This window comes from Raphanus sativus, chromosome 7, assembly GCF_000801105.2.
Source record: "Raphanus sativus cultivar WK10039 chromosome 7, ASM80110v3, whole genome shotgun sequence".
NCBI lineage: Eukaryota > Viridiplantae > Streptophyta > Magnoliopsida > Brassicales > Brassicaceae > Raphanus > Raphanus sativus.
The window spans coordinates 10,254,345-10,275,164 of NC_079517.1; the positions used below are offsets into that span (position 1 = coordinate 10,254,345).

The following is a 20,820-nucleotide window of genomic DNA, read 5'->3' on the forward strand; positions in this document are numbered from 1 at the left end:
CAGTAAGTGCTAAGATCAAATTGGTTTTAACGAAACAAACAAAGAAAGCTTAATGAGCATTCATGAACTTTGTCGGCAGAAGACAAGGTACAGAACGTTACTTGACTTTTGAAGTCAGTAAAATTGGAGAAGACCCACTAAAATATTAACTAACAAAACATCACAAACCAATGATTCATCTGTTCCATTAATGTAGGACCTGACAACTTCAACCTCCAACAGTTCTATTTTCTTACTCGTAAATGTCCATCCTTTTGAATGGTTTTAGTTTCACATGAGGGGCCAAAACGTAAGTCCTTGAATCAATACATTAGAAGTCTTGGAATGTTACGAAAACGCAAGCTGGATAATCAATCAAAATCAGCATACTTAACAAGCCAAAGTCAACTGTTTTGAGTTATCGCAAACTGAGCGTAAGACTTGTCTTGATCTGGAGTATCATCTTGACCACTTGTGTAACTTGTATTGCAAGTAAGATATGTTGTTGCTTCCAGATCAGCGTTTCAAACACATTTTGCTTTCTCAGATTCGTTTGTTCCTACGTCGTTGCAATATACCCCATATCTTTCAGTGACAAACCAATTAAGTAGTAACAAAAACAAAACCCGTAATCACTAACTTCGATTTGCTGAGATTTTACAGCAGAGAGCGTCTCAATTGCTGTAATCCACTGTTCTTTCTTTGCAAGAGTCACAGGGACAGAGACCAAGGCTTCTTCAAACGCCCTAATTGCATAATGCATATAGTAACCACTATTATCGTTCACAATAATACAACGTTTCATAATCATAGCAATGGTGTCGAGCTAGGCTATAAAACCTTGCAAAGAGTGAAAGTACACAACGCGGCAGAACAAAACCCAAGACTCCATGGCGTTTGATAATCAAACCAAATATAATTAAGCATTCCTTCCAAACGACATGATTTTGTACTCAACCTCATCAAAAGATATGGCTTCACTATTGATCAAAATCAATAGAGTAGTAAACTCCTGTCGTCAAATTCTCATTAGGAGCGCCGATAAAACCATCCTTGCCAAGCTTGAGAGAACCAAATTCACCACTTCATGTCCGATGCTTCTACCATGCAATTTCTGTGAATTTTCTACATTAGTGCAGCCTTGATATGACCTTGAAAGCCCTATACCAATGAAAGGCTCCACAATTGACGTATAAGCTTCAACTGTGACGGGGGAACTCGGGATGAGAGCTGCTTATTGACTTGTAAAAGCTTTAGAGGTGACAAATTTTCTGATTTTATGCTTTTGTTGAATCTTAAAATAGGATCCAGTGTGTTCTTGTCGAATTACAATCAAACAATTTTGGTCACACATTCTTACTATGTTATTTTTCTTTTACATGAGTTCTTAGTCAATTCTTGGCTTGTAGCAATCTCACTGGTTTCTTCGAACTTTATCATACGAAAATCTTTCGTATAGCAAACCTGATTCAAGATTAAAGGTTTGCCAATAAACAAAAACAGCTAGCATCACACACCATTTATGAGTGTGTTTAAATTTAAGAGTGCTATGTCAACGTAACCTTCTATCATTTTGGGTTATTTCAATTTCTCATGCAAAAAGTTGCGCAGTCATCATCGTTCCTGCTTTCTTGTTTCGAGAAACACTCGCCATCTTAAAAATCGATTTAAGCACAAGCATGATCATCTCAAAATTCAAGACACATGTAAACCCAAATCGGAACATGTTTCTATAAATGCCCTCCTACACTAAAGAAACCCAAATGTCAAAACAAGTTTATAAGAAGGAGACATGTTGTTGAATCAAAGCACAACAGCTAGAGATTTCGTAATGTAAAAATTATCAGTAGTCAGACCATGATCATACCACCGACCAACTTTACCCCAAATCTGACCCCCTCTGCGTCTTTCCAGCAAAATCTCCCCAATGATTTTTGGTTTATGAAAAAACAAAACTAGTTTGCCAGCGTAACTCATAGGCACTGGCCAACAACCACCAGCACGTCTCATCTCAACCAAAAAATCATCCAAACCTTTCACCACTCCCCAACACTTGTGCTCTGGATCATACGCTCTCACTTCCTTGTCATCATAATCGTAAAAGTACAAAACATCATCAACAACACAAACCTTCTGAACCCAATACTTGGAACTCAGCACCTCGTCCGTTTCCCATTTGCTTTCCTTTGGGTCGTACACAAAGCTATCCCCAATACCCATCATGTACATCTTATCAGCCATCACGACCAAGCAAGGTAAAAATATATCCATCGCATTTTTCATTCCATCCTCCCACATTTGTGTTTCCGTATCGAACACCGCGCATATGACTTGATCCGTACCGTGATATCCAAAGACGTAGATTCTCCTGCCAATTACGTCAGCGACGATACCACACAGGGGGACAGGCATCTTCGGGAGATGTTGCACAGTGTGGGATGTACAATCGATGAAGAAAGCACTCGATGTCATCATCCCACTAAACACATATATCCTCGAACCAACGGCTACATAGCTTCCATCACGAGGCATATCAGGAAGCCCGGAGATACGGACCAAGCCCTTGGGTTTTTCTTTCCCGCGGAGAGTGTACAAACAGTCATGCCTGTTGTCTGTGTCATAGTGGACAACATAGAAAAAGTGTTCAGTGCAGCCAAGCGAAGATCGTCTTGCGTATATCTCACGCGACGAAACGAGTGACCGGAAGTACTTTGAAACGAGGGAGGCTCTTGGATAGTCACATGCCGATACACGCGCCAAGATGTCAACCACGATGTCTTCTGGAAGTGACTTAATCGGAGACGAGGAAGGCAATTGCTTCTTCTTTGCCCTAATATTGGAAGACATGTCTAGATTGCAAAACCCTAATTGAACGCTCTAATCGTAAAAAAATCTCTAATTTCAATCTCAAATCAACAATCTACATAATATTACAAATAATTTATATACTATATGTATATATATTAAGCGATTTTTGCTGGACCATAGGTGAAATCTTCAAAAATTGTTGTAATTTGATTGATCGACAATTTTTAATTTTTATTTATTTTAATTAGATCTAAAAACAAAAGGTAAGTCTACAACTAATTAATATCACTTGTCAAATAATCTACATAATATTACAAATAAATATATGGTAACTAATTTTTGAAATTATAGAAAGAGTATTATGTTAATCAATTTTTATATTTATAAAATACATAAAGTAATAAATGACAAAAAATTATATAAATCGATATAGTGATTTTATATTATTATTTAAAACATTATATTTGTATATAAATTATTATAATAACTATTAATGTCTTTTAATTTCATATATGCTTTACAAATCATTTATAAAAATGTTTATTTTGGCTTATCATATATTTTAAAGTATTATAAGAAGTTGTGAGTCATTTATATAAGCTTATTTATTAATTTATAAAATCTATTTTGAAATTTCATGATATTAAATGAGAACTCACTTAATGGATTTTTACTTAGGTGTCTGTGAGTTTAAGAAAAATTATTATTATTTGATTTGTTAATGGATTTTCTATTTTTATTTATTTTATGAGTAAGAAAATCAGTTCTAGAATCAATTTGTATCAATATCCAAACGATCTAAATATATTGCATAAAATAATTTATGGTAATTAAATATGTGATTTATATAAAAATATATAATGCTCATAAAATCATTTTTAGTAATCAAGTACTTATAAACTATATAATATATTTCAGAAATAATTTATAGAATTGATATAATGGTTTTATATTCCTATGTAATTGGATATGAATATGTAGAGAATGTATAACAATTATATTGTTTTAAATTTAATCTTATTAAATACATAAAACTTTAGCTACAAATTATTTAAAAATAAAAAATTTCAAAACTATAAACCTTCAAAACTTAAGTAATCTTATTAGAAACTGAATTATGAATATTATATGTAACTAATTTTACAAATTTAAATACTAAATATCAACAGATATTTAAAATAGTCATATCCATTTTTTCAAAAAACATTTTTTCTTAGAAAAATATTTAATAGAAAACACATATTAAATTTTTTGATGATTAAAACATAATTTAATTTGACAAATTATAATAAATATATTGTTACAAAACATTCAAACCGGCAAAATTTGCGGGCATCTATACTATTATTTGCGAAGTGATTTTTCACAACGGAGCTCTCACGTTAAAAGTTAGAGCGGTTAATATCGATATTACCCTTAATGAATGAATAAATTTATTTATTAGATTAGATTATTGATTATAAATTAATATTATAATGTTTAGTCATAAATAGAAACGAGTTTTAAACTTTTAAAACAAGATAATTCAATAAACTGTCATAATAAAAGTTATTAAGAAATTAAAATATATTTTAAAAATAAAAAGATAATTCTTATATATTCTGTGTTGTTAGCAGAAAAAAATAATTTTTAATGTATTTTGAAAATAAAAAAATTAAGATCTAATATTTTTGGAGAACTTAAAAATAACTTACTTGAAAAAGTATCTCAAATTATATTATAAATATTATCTCAAAAAATTATATGAAAACGTGTTTGAAAAAATACAATTCCATGTATTTATATTTATGTTTATCTATATTTTTCTTTCTTATTTGTTACTTTTTATAATTATTAATATATATACACATATAATAATTGGATTTATCATTAAACTAAAATATTTAAAATAGTTTAATAAAAAATAAAAAATATATTTCTATTTTTATAATGTAATCTGTCATGGGATATTTTTTTTAAGTTATTAAATTTATTAACGATGTATATAAGCAATAACAATAAATTTATTTTATATTTTTTGTTAAAGTAATTTTGGGATATTTTGTTTTTATTATTCAGTTGCAAAAAAATTATTAGTCATTTAAGTAGAAAAGTTAACATTTATTTGTCTTTATTTTTTCAAAATATTTTATTAGGAATGAAAATTATATTTTAAATATATTTTCAAAAAATCTACCTCCAAAAGAAAATATTTTGAAATTATTAATTTTTTTTATCTACGACAAGTACTTCATATTTGTGTTTTCTTTTCCAAACACGTTTTAAAGAGTTCCACAGAATTATGATTTTGTTTAAATTAAAATTCTTTTAAAAGACTATTATGTAAAGAAAAATGTGATTTTATTTTTATATAAAAAAGTAATTTCCAAAAGTGCATTTTAGCTATAATTATTAAAGTTTTAAAGTTAAAAGACCATTATAATTATGATTTTATAATAAAAAATATTTTTTTATAGGAAACAGAATTTCTGCCTTTAGAAATGAAAATAACAATAGATAGAAAATGTTCTTATCTTATACATTATACATTAATGTTTTGTTTGTCAACAAAGTTTTTCTGTTTGAATGTTTGTTTAGTTATTATCCTTAATATCAATACTATACTATCTTTAATGAATTTGTATATATAATTAAAACGAATTTATATTAATCATATTATTTTTTTAATAAAATAAGATAACTTATATACTGTATTTTATCTTAAATAATTATTTCTATTATAAAGGTTAAAAAATAAGATATAAAATAGTTTAAAATAAGATAATTCTTATGTGTTGTGTTGTTATCTAAAATAATTCTTTCGCTCTCATGTTTAAATTTAGAGCGTTTAAATCTTATTATTCTTAATAAATAATTAGATTATATTTGTTAATATATAATTATCCATAAATTAAAAAATCATTAGTTTGGTATTCCTCATTATCTACAAGATTTTATATTATATTATCTAAAATATTTAACATCATATATTTTAAAAATAAATATAATTTATGTATATATAGATATTTTAAGTTTATTTTACGTAACAAAGGATATTTTATTAGAATAAAAAAATATTGAATATCAAATTAATATTTTGTTAGTTATTAAATATTTTTAAAACATGAGAAAAATTATTTTAAGGTTTCCGAATTTATAGTATATTTGTTTATATTTTTCTAAAAACTATTAAGCCCGCAAGTGCGTGCAAAACAACTAGTCCACTTAGTATATATAAAAGCTATAAGCATTGACCCCATATGATTAAAACCACTAATTATAATATGTCAAATCATTAATTTACAAAAATTTCAAAACTTCCAAAAATATATTTTCCAAACAAAAGAGAAATTCATACAAAATAGAAAACATATTTCTGGTTTCTGGTAACCAGTTCAATACTGATAAAGGAACAAAGCTAAGAAAAGTGATAACTTATCCAATACACCAAAAACCAGGGAAACCACCTTGATTAAGATCCCCAACTCTCAAACCAAATCTTTTTAACAAGCTCACGACTGCTGCATTCAGTCCATGACTACATATAGTAGAGCGCTAAGAGCCTAGCTGGTGGATTTGGTGTCGAGCTTATTTACTTCTTACAAGCACGTACAAGTTTATATGAAGGAAGGTTCCTGCATCAAACCATAACAGTTAGAGCTTGTTTTTATTTTATGAATGAATGTAAAATTTATTCAAGCAAAAACTTATTTACATCAAGTGCAACCGTTCTATCCTCTATTTAAAGAATTAAAAAACTGATCTAAATAAAGAGTTAACCAGCTACTCCACTAGTTTCTTGTATTCCGAACCAAGTGATCAGACCTTCATCAAGGTATTACTGTCCCTTCCCTTGTACTGAAATCAACCCGAGTCTCATTGTCCTGTCCACAAACCTGACCAGACAGCTAGTATCTTTAGGATGTTCTCCATGTCTTCTTGCATTCCGTTCTCTCCATACTGTATGCATCGCTGCTTGCAAAGCATACCTAAAAATAAAGGTCTTTGTTGGTGTGAGTCTCGGGTTAGGACAAGAGCATTTTGAGTGTGTTCCAGTCCGTGGTGAACTCATCCTGAAAAAGCCCTCCAATAAGTGTTCTCCAAATCTGTCTCGAGAATCGACAACCGAAAAACAAATGGCTGCAAGATTCTTGTTCTTCATTACACAAGAGACAGGTCGTGTTGACGGCAACAGTTAGAGATTTCATAATGAGAAAAAATTCCCAGAAATCATAATAATAATGATCATCACACCATCAGGCTTTACCCTAAATCTCTCTTACCATAAAACCAGTTTCCGCCCGCAACGCACAGTCCCTTACCACCCTACACGTCTTGTCTCAGCCAAGCCAACAAAATCGTTCCCCACTCCCCAAAAAACCTCTGCTTTGAATCATACGCTCATAACCAAAACGTGCCTCTAGTGTTTGAGAGATAAATAAAGGAGACAGCATCAAATTATCCCAAATGTCCGGAACTTTCATTATGTCTGAAACAGAGAAGAAGAAGCTTTTGTTTAGGTTTAAAAATTATCATGGTAATAGGACGTACCTATTGAGAATTTGGAACAACAAGTCAATTCAGAATGAAATACTTGATGGGTCTGTCATATAAATTAGTACATGTACATGGAAAAATGAAGCAAGAAGCTAAGAAAGCAAGATGACATAACTTATGATGATAGTCCTTATATAGATATCAGTCACTGGGTTTATCTAGCATTATAGATCATCAGCAAAGTCTTTATCTCATCAATAATAATAGCACTTGAACAAGGAAAACTGCATGCAAACCCCACAAAAACGTCTTTGTTAAAGTTTCAAGGTACTTCCAAGCAAACAACAACAACAATTCCTTTTTAAGAAACGTACTCCATATCTTTCAGTGACAAACCAATATTAAGTAGAAACAAGAACAAAACCCATAATCACTAATTTGCTGAGATATTACAGCAGAGAGTGTCCCAATGGCTGCAATCCACTGTTCTCTGCAAGAGCCATAGGGACAGAGACCAAGGCTTCTTCAAACGCCCTAGTTGCATACTGCATATATTAACCACTATATATCTCGTTCTCCATAATACAACATATCATAATCATACCAATGGTGTAGAGCCAGGCTATAGAACCTTGGAGAGAGTGAAAGTACACAATGCCACAAAACAAAACCAAAACTCCATAGCGTTTGATAATCAAACCAATATAAGGATTCCCTCCAAATGAGCAAAGGACATGATACTGTACTCAACCTCATCATAAGATATGGCTTCACCATTGATCAAAATCAATAGAGTTGTAAACTCCTGTCATCAAATTCTTATTAGGAGCGCCTATAAAATCCTTGTCAAGGTTGAGAGAACCAAACTCACCACTTTATGCCCGACGCTTCTAGCATGAAATTTCTGTGAATTTGCTACACTAGTGCAGCCTGATGATGTGACCTTGAAAGTTCTCCTCATACCAATGAAAGGCTCCTCCATTGACGTGAGCTTCAACTGTGACGGGCGGAATTCAAATTCGGGATGAGAGCTGCTTATTGACTTGTAAAAGCTTTCAAGCTGGAAAATTTTCTGATATCATGCTTTTGTAGAATCTTAAAATAGGATCCAGTATGTTCTTGTATAATTACAATTAAACAATTTTGGTCGCCATTCTTTTTTTTTTTTTTTGTTAAACAATTAAACAGTTTATTAACTTAAAAGTTTCAAAAATCCATCAGAGGAGGAGGTGTTACAACATAGAAAAGCATCACAGTCAAAGAGATTGCCATAGCATAAGCTCAACAACAAGCAAAGTGAGCATATAAAGCATCAAAGGAAAAGATAAGGGATCTAATAGCTAATAAGATCCAGTGAACAACTCTCTGAAAGAAGGTGAGTGAGTTCTTGACAGTAAAACTTGTAGACAAGCTTATAGATACCCGTTGATATGATCACAACTTGTGCAACCAAAAGGGTTATAGACATTCCGTAACAATGGCAGAAAAGTCATAAATCCGGAAGGTAAAGCCTTGAGTATCGGAATGCAAGCTCGTACATGAACTAGTGAAAGGGAAAACTTCAGTTGGCGACCCAATGCTCCCTGCAAAAACTATCTTTCCCAGCTGCCACAAATGGGAAGAAAATAAACAACAATGCCATCCACTGTGACCGCACAAACCAATGAAGAGGATAACACCACTGCGTCCATATATCACTTCTATCATTTTGGGTAAAGACAAGATGGAGATGAACTCCCTCAGATGAAATAGTGTAAATAGTTTCATAATCCATTGTGGTTTGTGGATTCTTTCTGGAACCGCATATAACAAAAAAAAAAAGGAACGGATAAACTTTTAAAATACATGTTTTACGTAAGGAAGAAGGCACGTTTGTCCACACCTGGCTAAACTATAAAGTGTGTGATGGTCCAAATCTAATCAGTTTCGTTTTATAAAATCCTTAAAAACCTAATATAACTTTGAAGCAGCAGAGAGAAGATGAGCATCAACGCAGGCTCTTAGCCTAAGAGCTTAAACTTACCAAACAGAGTGGAACTCTGTTTACTGCTGGTGAGGATCGAGCTATATATAGCAGCATGGGACGCAAATAGCGGGAAGCTTGCTTATTCCATACAAGATGCTCACCCAGCACGTATCATTCCTTCACTTTCGCGCTTACAAGGAATGAAAGTGAAGGTGCATCAGAAGATCCGTAGTTGGTTGCTTCTGATGGGGGATCATACGTGTTTGGGACATGCGAATGGCGGCGGCTAAAGAGAAAGCAAAACCGTTAGCCGAGACAAATACTAAATCAATGGTTTACAGGTCTTGCCGGATCAGCTCTTAAAAGTGAGAGTTTATTTGTTCTCAGAATACACAGGTTTCTTATAAAACAATAAAAATTGCTATTGACATATGATTCTTCATCTCTCTCTAGAATTGCTACCTACATAGTTAGTTGTTAGTCGTTAGTACAGCCTTAGTGTGACCTCTTATACCAACGAACAGATTCCACTTCCACTGGGCACACAAACATCTCAAAATTCAAGACACATTTTTTTGTAAACTTGGAACATGTTTCCATTCAGTTACGTACCGGTAAGGAACACAGCATAAGAAAAAAAGAGATATACAAATGAGAGACTCTCAACTCTCAAAAACAAATCCCCCAAATCAAAACAAGTTTATAAGGAAGAGAGAGAGTGTTGCTGAATCAATTCAAAGCACAACATCTAGAGATTTCGTAATGCTAAAATCACCAGCAATCAGACCATGATCACACCACTGATCAACTTTACCCCAAATCTGACCCCCATTGCGTCTTTCCAGCAAAATCTCCGCACAACAAATCTCCCCATTGATTTCATATCTATGGGAAAACAAAACCAGTTTGCCAGCGTAACTCCCAGTCCTCGTCAAATAACAACCAACGCGTCTCATCTCAGCCAAAAAATCATCCAAACCGTTCACCACTCCCCAACACTTGTGCTCTAGATCATACCCTCTCAATTCCTTGTCAGACCAATCGTAAAAGTACAAAACATCATCAACAACACAAGCCTTATGATCCCAGAACTTCGAACTGAGCTTCTCGTCCGTTTCCCATTTGCTTTCCTTTGGGTCGTAAACATAGCTATTCTGAAACTCCGTCATGTACATCTTACCAGCCATCACTACCAAGCTTCTATACGCATACACGTCACCTGGCTTTGTCATCCCATCCTCCCACATTTGTGTTTCTGTATTGAACACCAACATCGCATGTGAGTACTTTTGATCGGTACCGTGATATCCAAAGACGTAGATTCTCCCGCCGATGACGTCAGCGACTATATCAGACATGGGGAAAGGCATCCTCGGGAGATGTTGCACAGTGTGGGATGATGCACAGTCGATGAAGAAAGCACTCGATGTCATCCTCCCACTAAGCACATATATCCTTGATCCCACGGCTACAAAGCTTCCATCACGAGGCATATCAGGAAGCCCTGGGATTAAGACCAAGCGGCTGCTATTGCCGTTGCCTTTCCAGCGGAACGTATACAAACGGTTCACACGGTCGTCCCAGTCAAAGAGAAAAACATAGAGGAAATGCTCGGTGCAGCCCAGCGAAGATCGTCTTGCGTATATCTCAGACGAAGAAACGAGCGAACGGAAGTACTTTGAAACGAGGGAGACTCTTGGATAGTCACGTCTCGGTACACGCGCCAATATGTCAACCACGACTTCCTCCGGAAGTGACGTAACCGGAGACGAGGACGAAGATTGCTTCTTCTCTGCCCTGATATTGGAAGACATGTCTAGAGTGGAAAACCCTCTAATTGTACTCTCTAATCGGCAAAATTCAAAAACCCCTAATCTCAAACTCAAGTCAACAATTCACCTAGTATATAACATGATAATAAAATTGATGACATGTTATATGGTTATATTTTTAAAAATTTATTATCGAACCAAAAACATTCTCTCTTTTTATTTCTATTTTTATCTCTCTCTAACCTCTCATTAAAATCCTAATTACCATTTTTGTTATTAGGCAAATAAACCTATGAATGAATCGCAATTCATGCCCTACAATCTAATAACTATTATACAAAATGAATTATTTATTTTATTAATTTATAACTAATATTTTTTTGACGACAACTATTTAAATTTAAATAATTAATATAAATTACAATAAGATTTTCTACTAAAATTATGTTCAAAATTATATATATCACTAAGCCAAACAATAAATTCTAATTACATTAATCTATATTATTTTCTACTATTTCTATTAAAATCATATTATATTTTTTTTATCAAAAACCGCATGAATCACTAGTGCACCATATCATATTTTAATTCCGTCCCGCTTAAATTATCAAATCCGTCTTTTGTCGATCGACCCCAAGCCAGAGTGGTGAGTGATTCAAAGTTGAGGAAGACAAAGGCAGAGCAAGAATTACAGACAGAATCCATGATACAAGGTTGGGGAAGACAACGGAAGAGCGAGATACTTCTCCAGTAGTTTTTTCATTAGGTTAGAAGAACAACGAAGAAGGCTATATTATTCATGATCATCACAAATTCAAAAGCATATATGTTATGCAAACTCGATTTTGGTCCATAACAGTGAAAAACAAATGTGAAGGGGAGTAGGGAATTGATATTTGATTAGAAAGCCAACAAAAACTATGATCAGGCAAGAGGATCCTCCTCTCTAGCTCTCCTCAGCAGTTCTGCTCTAACCCGCTTTACCTCCGCTTCCTTCTCCATTCTCTCTTGCTGCACATAAACACGTTTTTGTTGTTATCAGATACACTCGTCACTACTTCATCAATGTGAGCTTAGCCTCCTAATCAAAAATGCAAACACCAATCTCCGTGCAGTTTCAGATCCCTTAATCACTACTTAATCAAGTCCAAGAAGAACTAATCAACGAGATGTTTTCATCACTACCTAATCAATTGCTCCCACAATCTCTTGTGCTTTCACATTAAAAAAAAAGATGACATATTGAAGTTAATAAATCAAACACAAGTTAAGGTTAGCTTCTCATCATGACATCTTACGTGATGAACTTTCCAAATGTAATCTGATCTCAAATGCAATCTGAGGATAATTAAATCAAATTCGATAGCCTAGGGTTTGACCTCAATCGCAATAACTCGATTATCTCGAAGATTTATGATACAATCGACGCCCAAAAGCATGGCAAAAGATGAGAGAGGAAGAGAACCTTCTCGTCTTGGTGAAGAGCGATCCAGACATGAACTTTGTCCATGGACTGCCAGAAGGCGAAAGCAGCCAATGTCATCCCAAAGTAGGTCAACACCTTCACCATCTTCTTCTTCTCTTCTTCGCCTTAAGCTTCTTCTGCTGCTTTTTTCGAGAAGAAGAGTCGCTGATCGATCGGGAAGAAGCACTTGATGTTTGCGGGGCAGTGATCTAGTGCGGAAAGATGCACCTAACTACTGTGTTACCGCCGCTGAGTGGACCGGCTAATCGTGAAAATGACACGTTTGGTTAAGGTAATATGTTCATAGAACCGGACCCGAACTTAAAAAAAAAAATTATAATATTTGCAAATAACGGTTTCTGCATATTGGATACTGAAAACAAGTAAAATCTAACCGAAACTGAATAGAACATCAAATACTATCCAAATATCTAAAATATAATTTATATAACAAAAATATTAATTGTATTTAATTTTAAAATTTAAAGTATTAATTATAAACTAAACTATCCAAATAATTAAATTATCCGAGTCTTCTTATCCAAAAATATTTAAATTACCAAAAAACTAAATTATCTACAAATCGGAACCAAAAACAAATTGAACCCATAAATTTATCTGATATAAGCCAGTTATAAATATTGTCATCTAAACTAAAAAAAAAATTAAAATGACTGAACCCAAATCAAATTAAATTTCATAAATTACTGAACTATTCCTGTATCTCTGTAGAGCTGAAAAAAAAAATCGAGAACAACAAAATATAATTGAACCAGAAACTGAATACCCATACTAGTCAGACATATTACTATCATTTTATATCGTGTTAGGACATTTGTTGCCTTTTTATTCTTGTTGGTTACCACTTCAGTTCAAGTTTCAGATTTGTTCGGATAAGAAAATTTAAGAGATAGTATGATTGACGTGGGGGAGAAGCTATGCATGTATGCAGTAAGAATACTTTTTACTACCGCAAAGTTTAAGATAAGTATGATGAAGTACCCTATTACATCTTCAAGCCAAAATCTATTTTAACATCACCATATACGTTAATTACAAAACATAAAAATAAGAAAATATAAAGAAACACAAACTAGTTTTCCGGAGAACACAACTAGATATAATTTCAGTTTACAAGAGATGTGCTTAACGAGCACTTGGGGTGAATGAGTTTTCTTCGACCAAACTTTTCTGTGAGCCGTTCCTGATTGTGTGAAGTGAAGATATGTCCAATCACCAACCCGCAAAACATACCAGGTCCATATGCTATCACAGCTGCAACCCAACTAAACATTTCTTCCTCCGCTTCTGAATATTCATCAGCTTCCTGTACTGTAGGAGGACTCACGGCATGGAGTGATCCACATATTTCTTCAAGGCCGTAGAGTCCAAAGTTTTCCGAGAATGAAGAACAGTTTTGCCTTTCAAATTGTGTGCCACGAGGCACTGGACCTCCGAGAAGGTTATGAGAAAAATTCATGTATGATAGAAACCCAAGATTACCAAGATCTTGTGGGATCTGACCTGATAACTTATTACTCGAAAGATCCAACGTCTCCAGACTCGTCAAATTCGCCAATGATCTCGGGATCTCGCTTGTGAAGACGTTATCCGACAAGTTCAGAAGACGTAACCCCTTCAATAAACCAATGGATTCAGGGATTTCTCCGGATATTCCGTTACAAGAAAAATCAACGGCTCTGAAGTCTTGTCGTATTCGATCAAACCTTGTCTCAACTCCTTTATTAACCATTTCCATCGACCTATATATTGATTCCGGGAATAACCCCATGTAACGAGCAACCTTCGTGGGATTCACCATGTAGTCACTTCCTTTGGTCAAAGTGGTCATTTCACGCCAGTTGAGAAAATAGTGAGGTGGAAGCGTTCCGGTGAAGTCATTATGCGAAATATCAATCACTCTTAAACTCTGAAACCCATTGGACGACACGTGAGGATGATACAACGTTCCGTAGAACTCGTTTGATCTGAGGCTGAGAACGTTTAACGACGGTAGAGATCCCAACCAAGATGGAAACTCGTCCTTGATTCTGTTGCTCGCCACGTTCACAAGCTGTAGAGCTTTGCAGTTGATTAACGACTTTGGAAACTTTCCCTCTAGCTGGTTGAGACCGACGTCGATTGATCGTAACTTGGTTGCATCGCCGAATATATCCGGAAGAACTCCACTGAAACTATTGTTGCGCAGACTCATGTCGAGAAGTGAAACAATGGCATTCCTTAAACATGTCGGAATAGAGCCGTTGAAGCGATTGTTAGACAAATCTAATAAGCTTAACCCTTTGAGATTGCATATCCAATGAGGCAACGGGCCGTGGAATGAATTGGAACTCAGATCCAACACTTGGACCAACAATGTCTCTTGCGAAGGGGTTTCGAAACTGTTGAAAGAGTTGTGACAAATCATCATAGTCGACAATCTCCATAAGAAACCTGGGACTTCACCTTCCAACTTGTTCTTGGAAAGATGTAGGTCCTTGAGATCGACTAGCTTTGATAAAGATCTAGGGATCGACCCTGTGAAGTTGTTGTGGCTAAGATATAACCGTCTGAGGTTGAGAAATTTAGATATGGATTCCGGGATTGGACCGTTGAATCTGTTATGATCGAGATTTAAAAACTCAAGCTCTAATGAAGAAGTATTCACAAACTCTATAGGTCCAGTGAATTGGTTTACTCCCAAATCAACAGATTGTAACGAAGGAATAGAGAACAAGGATTTAGGAAAATGCCCTATAAATGAGTTGTTGTTAAGGGATATAAGTCTTAGCTTCTTTAGGTTTTCAATAGAAGTCGGAACTGCACCTACCAGATAATTGGCTGACAGGTCAAGATTTGTGAGGTGAGAAAGGTTTTCTAGCGAAGAAGGAATCTCACCATGGAGATTGCAATTGCTAAGGTTTAGGTGATGAAGAAATTGGAGTTTAAAAAGACTACTGTTTGTTTTCAAAGAGTTGTTGAGAGGTGTTTCATGAAGGTCGAGAGATATCACCTGGCCATATTTATCATCGCATGTGACACCACTCCAAAGACAGCAATCAGTGCTCTTATTCCACGAACTTATGTTTGACTCATCAGTTGGAAACTCGTCTTTGAATTCTAGAAGAGCATCTCTCTGGTCGTGGAGGCAAAAGTGGAGCGTAGGAGAAGCAAAGGTGTGAATTAGGAGTGAGAAATAGATGGTAACAACACCACAAAAGCAATAACAATGGCCTTCTATCATCGTATCTGTATTTTTTTTTAAATGTGTTGTACGTAATGGGTTATATGATGTATGCTTCACTAGTTTTATTTAAGTAGAAGAAGAAGAGAAAAAACTCATTAATGGGGCATGTGGCTTAGCAAGTCTTACATCAACTAGTCCGTTTGGTTGACTTCTCCTAGTCTTCCGTTCCCTCACGTCAAAGAATTGGACCACTTGTCTCAAAAGTCTTCGCATAAACCATTACCATTCAATCCTGTCCAAAGCATCTCTTAAACATACATATTGAGTTCATTCGTTGGCTATTTGGATAACTATACCAAAACAAAACAAAACAAAACAAAACAAAATTTTGATTGGCTCTATTAGGACATCGCTCTGCCATACTTTTGTAAACGATTACATGAAGAGTATTTACCAAAACGATCAACTTCAGTTTTCTTTGACATTTGAACAAACAGTTTGTATTTATGCAAACCATTCAAAAAAATCTCAACAGATGTGCCACCAATAGTCAAACAAAATTAGTTGACTAATAAAGTCAAACAAACAAACTGTTTTCAAATCTTTGAGAATATGTATTTTAATTATAAAAACTAAATAACAAAGAATAATGAAATTAGATTCTGATTTTATTTTGATCTTTCAGATCTTATTCTATAATGGATTTATCCTTTCGAGGTACTATTACAATTGTTAAGCTATATTCAATCTCTTGTTCTTTTTTGAGTAGTTGCTAGATCATTTCATATATAAAAAATTTAAGTCGCCTTTTTTAGTAGTCGTAATCTCTCCCTTTGTTTCTAGAAATCGCACCGGAAACTTTGGTTAGTAAGTTGATAATGCGGCCGAGAGACCGTTCCGATTTACATATGTGACTATTTGTATAGTCATGATCATAAAGCAGAGGAGTGTACGGGAAAGGATAGTATGATGAGGGCGGGGGTACGTTGAGACCAACAGTTTCTGTGCCCCCCTGGCTAAAGTTTATCCTCCCTTAAAATAATTAGTGTAACCTCTTTAAGTTTCTACGATCCAAATTATAAAACCTGAGTATGATCGACTGTGGCCTGTGGGAGAAGCAAGAGTTATGTATAAAAAGAAGAAAAAAACAGGTATGCACGAGTGGATAGTAAGCTATGTATATCAGAGAAGGAAGGCCTTTCACTAGGCTACGCAATTTTAAGACTTTACGTAGGATGAAGTTCCCGTATTACATTTTTAAGCCAAGGTATATTGAATACCACCATATACGGTTATTACAAAAACATTAAACAGAAAAGTAGTCTTTTGGAGAACACATCGATCTGGGAAAACACAGTATAAGTAGAACCAATAAGTTGGACAAGATATGTCTTACAAATGTTTAATAGATATACTGCAGGAGATGGGGGAACCATTCCTGACTGTTTGAAGCGAAGATATGTCCAATCACCAATCCACATAATAGACCAGGTCCATAGGCAATTGCAGCTGCAACCCAATTGATCATTCGTTCTTCTTCTGCCTCTGAATAATTCTCGGCTTGCTGTGTTGTAGGACTCGGGACATGGCTTTGATCTCCACATATTTCTTCGAGGCCATACAGTCCAGCGTTGTCCAAGAATGAAGAACATTTCTGTCTTTGAAACTGTGTGCCACGTGGAACTGGACCTCGGAGAAGATTATGGGAAAAGTTCATGTATGAAAGAAAAGAGAGTTTACTAAAATCTTGAGGGATTTGACCTGACAAGTTATTACTCGAGAGGTCTAATGCCTCGAGGTCGGTCAAATTTGCCAATGATCGTGGGATATGGCCTGTGAAGGCGTTACCTGACAAGTTGAGAAGACGCAATTCCTTCAAGAAGCCAATGGATTCAGGGATTTTGCCATAAATTTTGTTTCCGGAAAAATCAATGGCTCTAAAATCCTGTCGGATTCGCTCAAAGCTCGTCTCTACTCCTTTCATAACCATTTCCATTGAGCGGAAGATTGATTCCGGGAATAAACGTGTGTAGCGTGAACCCTTCATGAAATTCACCATGTAGTCAGTTCCTTGGTTTAACACGGTCATTTCACGCCAGCTGGAAAAATAGTGAGGTGGGAGAGTTCCAGCGAAGTCATTATGAGAAACATCAATCACTCTTAAACTCTGAAACCCAATGGACACATGGGGATGATACAACAGCCCATAGAACTGGTTTGATCTGAGACTGACAACGTTTAATGATGGTAGAGATCCCAACCAAGATGGAAACGTGTCCTTGATTCTGTTGCCTTCCACACTCACGAGTTGCAGATCCTTGCAATGAATCAAAGACTTTGGAAATTTTCCTTCCAGCTGGTTTTGACTAACATCGAATAGTCGTAGCTCGGTAGCAACATCAAACATATCTGGAAGAACTCCGCTGAAACTATTGTTACGTAGACTCAGGTCGAAAAGATAAACGATGGAGGTCCTTAAACATGTAGGAATCGAGCCATTAAAGAGATTGTTAGACAAATCTAACACGCTTAACCATTTAAGCTTGCAGATCCAATGGGGGAATGGTCCTCGGAATGAATTTGAACTCAGGTCCAACATTTGGATCGATGATGATTCTCGTGGAAATTTCTCAAAACTGCTGAAAGAATTGTGAGAAATCATCATCGTGTCCATTCTCCATAAGAAACCTGGCACTTGACCTTCCAACTTGTTTTTGGAAAGTTGTAAATCGTGGAGGTCAACTAACTTTGACATAGATTTAGGGACTGGACCAGTGAAATTGTTGTGGGTAAGATATAACTGTTCGAGGCTGAGAAATTTAGATATTGATTCTGGGATTGGACCGTCGAAACTGTTGTGATCGAGACTTAAAAACTGAAGCTTAGATGAAGATGTATTCACAAACTCGATAGGTCCCGTGAATTGGTTTACTCCTAAATCAACAGACTGTAACCGAGGAAGGGAGAACAAGGATTTAGGGAAAGGTCCGAGGAATGAGTTGTAAGCAACATCGAATAGCTCCAAGTTGTGGAACCCACTCATATCTAGTGGAAGCGTGGATGTGAGGTTATTAGAGCGGAGGCTAAACTGAGAAAGCTTGGTTAAATTGGTGAACCAAATAGGAATATTGCCACGTAAAGAGTTGTGGTCGAGGGACATGACTCTTAGCTCGTTTAGGTGTCCGATAGAAGTAGGAATTTCACCTTCCAAATAATTAGCTAAAAGGTCAAAATTTGTGAGACGAGAAAGGTTTCCTATGGAAAGAGGAATGACTCCTATGAGATAGTTATACACTTATACTCAAGGCTAAGGTAGCGTAGATGGTTCAAGGTGCCTATTAAAGCTGGAATCTCACCTTGGAGATCGCAAGCCCCAAGGTTCAGGTGACGAAGATAGTGGAGTCTGAAAAGGCTACTATTAGTTTTCAAGGAGCTGTTGAGAGATGTGTCATGAAGGTCGAGGGATATCACCTGGCCAGATTTTTCATTGCATGTGACACCGTTCCAAAGACAGCAATCACTGCTCTTATTCCACGAGCTTAGGTTTGACTCATCAATTGGTGGAAACTCGTCTCTGAATTCCAGGAGAGCATCCCTCTGGTCGTTGCGGCAATTAAAGTGGAGCGTGGGGGAAGCAAGGGTGTGGATTAGGAGTGAGAAATTGATGGTAACGATACCACAAAAGAAATAACAATGGCTTCGGATCATCTTTTTTTTCTTTAAGTCTGTGATGGGTTATATGCTGTATGCAGTATGCTTCACTGATTCTCTTTAAGTAGAAAAGCAAAAGGAAAAAAAATAACTCTTTAGTGGGGCTGTGACTTATAAAATCTTGCTTCAACTCGTCGGGTTCGGTTGACTTGCGTCAACTTTAGTGGGGCTGTGCTTTAGAAAATCTTTAGTGGGGATGTGGGCTGTGGCTTAGAAAATCTTGCGTCAACTCCCGCTCCCCATCGTCAAAGAATTGGACCATTGGTCTCAAAAGTCTCTTACATAATAATGTTAAGTTATTTTTTCAATAGTCAGAATCTCTCCATTTGTTTTTTTTTATAAATCGCACGAGAAACTTCAAACACAGTTTTTATTTATATTTGGACCTTGTGAACCTATAAAATTTGTATGTAGCACCATTTGTCCATAAAATTTATTTAAAAACAATTATTCCCTTTGTCAGCTTTCTTAAATTTTTCTGTTACGACTTCGAATTCGCTTTGTGTGTTGATTTATTTGCTTGAATCTAAAGAATGCAAGGATAATTTTTTTTCTCAGTTTAGAACAGCCGATTACTACGTCTGGAGAGAATTTGTGCTCTCAAGCCTTCACTAGAATAGTAATCGAAAAACTCCTCTGGTGAGAATTACAATCACCGATACAAATACTATATAAAATCATCTAATGTTTGAGTTCTTTGTTTCAGGTACCAGTGTAGTACAAAACACTCAGACAGTTGTATCGAGGACACCGAGCTAAAGCCGCTTCACCACTAAAGTCTCGAGCTTTCCGGAGAAGAAGAAGTCGCTATATGATCACCTCTGCTTCTCGTCGGATTCTTTTATGGCCGTTAGGATCAACTCAACCCCAAAACGACGACATCCTCTTATACTTGTACCGGATGGGCTCAATTCAAGAATTCACCAGCCACTTGATCTACCTGTAATCCCAAACTAGATTTTGACCCGCGCTTTGGAAGCGCGGAATATTTTACGATGAAAAAAATCACTAATAACTTAACAAATATTTTGGTAATTTTTAAAGAGTATGTATTTAAAATATTTTTTGCAGCTAAATCAGTGTTTTTAAATTCAACCCGATTGTGATTATACCGGTTAATCCGAAGATCTGACAATTCAATTTAGGTTTTTAAAATATTCATATTAAAAAAAAATCACTAAAACCCGAGATTAACCGATTGAGCTGATGGATGACCGATATGTAATCTAATTGGATTTAAATTGTAATAGTTTCATAATTTGTAATCTTATAATCCAAATTTTAAAGTTCATTATTTTGCAATTTATGAAATTATAACGTTTCTACAAAATTTAAAAAAAAAATGATATATATAAAATAACTAAGATTAATTATTGTATTGTTTGGAAACATTGATAGTAGTATAGAAAATATATTGTTTGGAAACATTGATAAAAGTATAAAGAAATAAGTA

The 20,820-nt window shown here is 35.1% G+C and overlaps 4 protein-coding genes and 1 pseudogene across 4 annotated transcripts; all 5 read right to left on the minus strand.

Annotated features, from left to right (window-relative positions):
* Positions 1–1,782: 1,782 nt before the first annotated feature.
* LOC108816880 (F-box/kelch-repeat protein At4g38940-like) lies at positions 1,783–2,826 on the minus strand. Its single transcript, XM_018589442.1, has one exon. The coding sequence runs from the start codon at positions 2,824–2,826 to the stop codon at positions 1,783–1,785; it is 1,044 nt and encodes a 347-aa protein (XP_018444944.1).
* A 7,137-nt stretch (positions 2,827–9,963) lies between these two features.
* LOC108816758 (F-box/kelch-repeat protein At4g38940-like) lies at positions 9,964–11,043 on the minus strand. Its single transcript, XM_018589325.2, has one exon. The coding sequence runs from the start codon at positions 11,041–11,043 to the stop codon at positions 9,964–9,966; it is 1,080 nt and encodes a 359-aa protein (XP_018444827.1).
* A 735-nt stretch (positions 11,044–11,778) lies between these two features.
* Positions 11,779–12,671, minus strand: LOC108815963 (uncharacterized). The gene is made up of 2 exons (XM_018588507.2): positions 12,470–12,671; positions 11,779–12,015 (listed from the first exon to the last, which is right to left on the minus strand). The coding sequence occupies exons 1-2, from the start codon at positions 12,572–12,574 to the stop codon at positions 11,929–11,931; spliced, it is 192 nt and encodes a 63-aa protein (XP_018444009.1). The 5' UTR covers positions 12,575–12,671; the 3' UTR covers positions 11,779–11,928.
* A 411-nt stretch (positions 12,672–13,082) lies between these two features.
* On the minus strand, positions 13,083–15,726 carry LOC108816508 (receptor-like protein 11). The gene has a single exon (XM_018589086.2). The coding sequence runs from the start codon at positions 15,711–15,713 to the stop codon at positions 13,596–13,598; it is 2,118 nt and encodes a 705-aa protein (XP_018444588.1). The 5' UTR covers positions 15,714–15,726; the 3' UTR covers positions 13,083–13,595.
* Positions 15,727–17,046: 1,320 nt separating this feature from the next.
* Positions 17,047–19,421, minus strand: LOC108816507 (receptor-like protein 11; annotated as a pseudogene).
* Between the last annotated feature and the right edge of the window lie 1,399 nt (positions 19,422–20,820).

What these genes read in the sequence shown, in the direction of transcription:
- LOC108816880 (XM_018589442.1), bottom strand. Translation starts at nt 2,826, where the DNA reads ATGTCTTCCAATATTAGGGCAAAGAAGAAGCAATTGCCTTCCTCGTCT.
- LOC108816758 (XM_018589325.2), bottom strand. Translation starts at nt 11,043, where the DNA reads ATGTCTTCCAATATCAGGGCAGAGAAGAAGCAATCTTCGTCCTCGTCT.
- LOC108816508 (XM_018589086.2), bottom strand. Translation starts at nt 15,713, where the DNA reads ATGATAGAAGGCCATTGTTATTGCTTTTGTGGTGTTGTTACCATCTAT.
- LOC108815963 (XM_018588507.2), bottom strand. Translation starts at nt 12,574, where the DNA reads ATGGTGAAGGTGTTGACCTACTTTGGGATGACATTGGCTGCTTTCGCC. An exon ending in CTCTTCACCAAGACGAGAAG is followed by an intron (nt 12,016 to 12,469) that starts GTTCTCTTCCTC and finishes GTTTATGTGCAG; the next exon opens with CAAGAGAGAATGGAGAAGGA.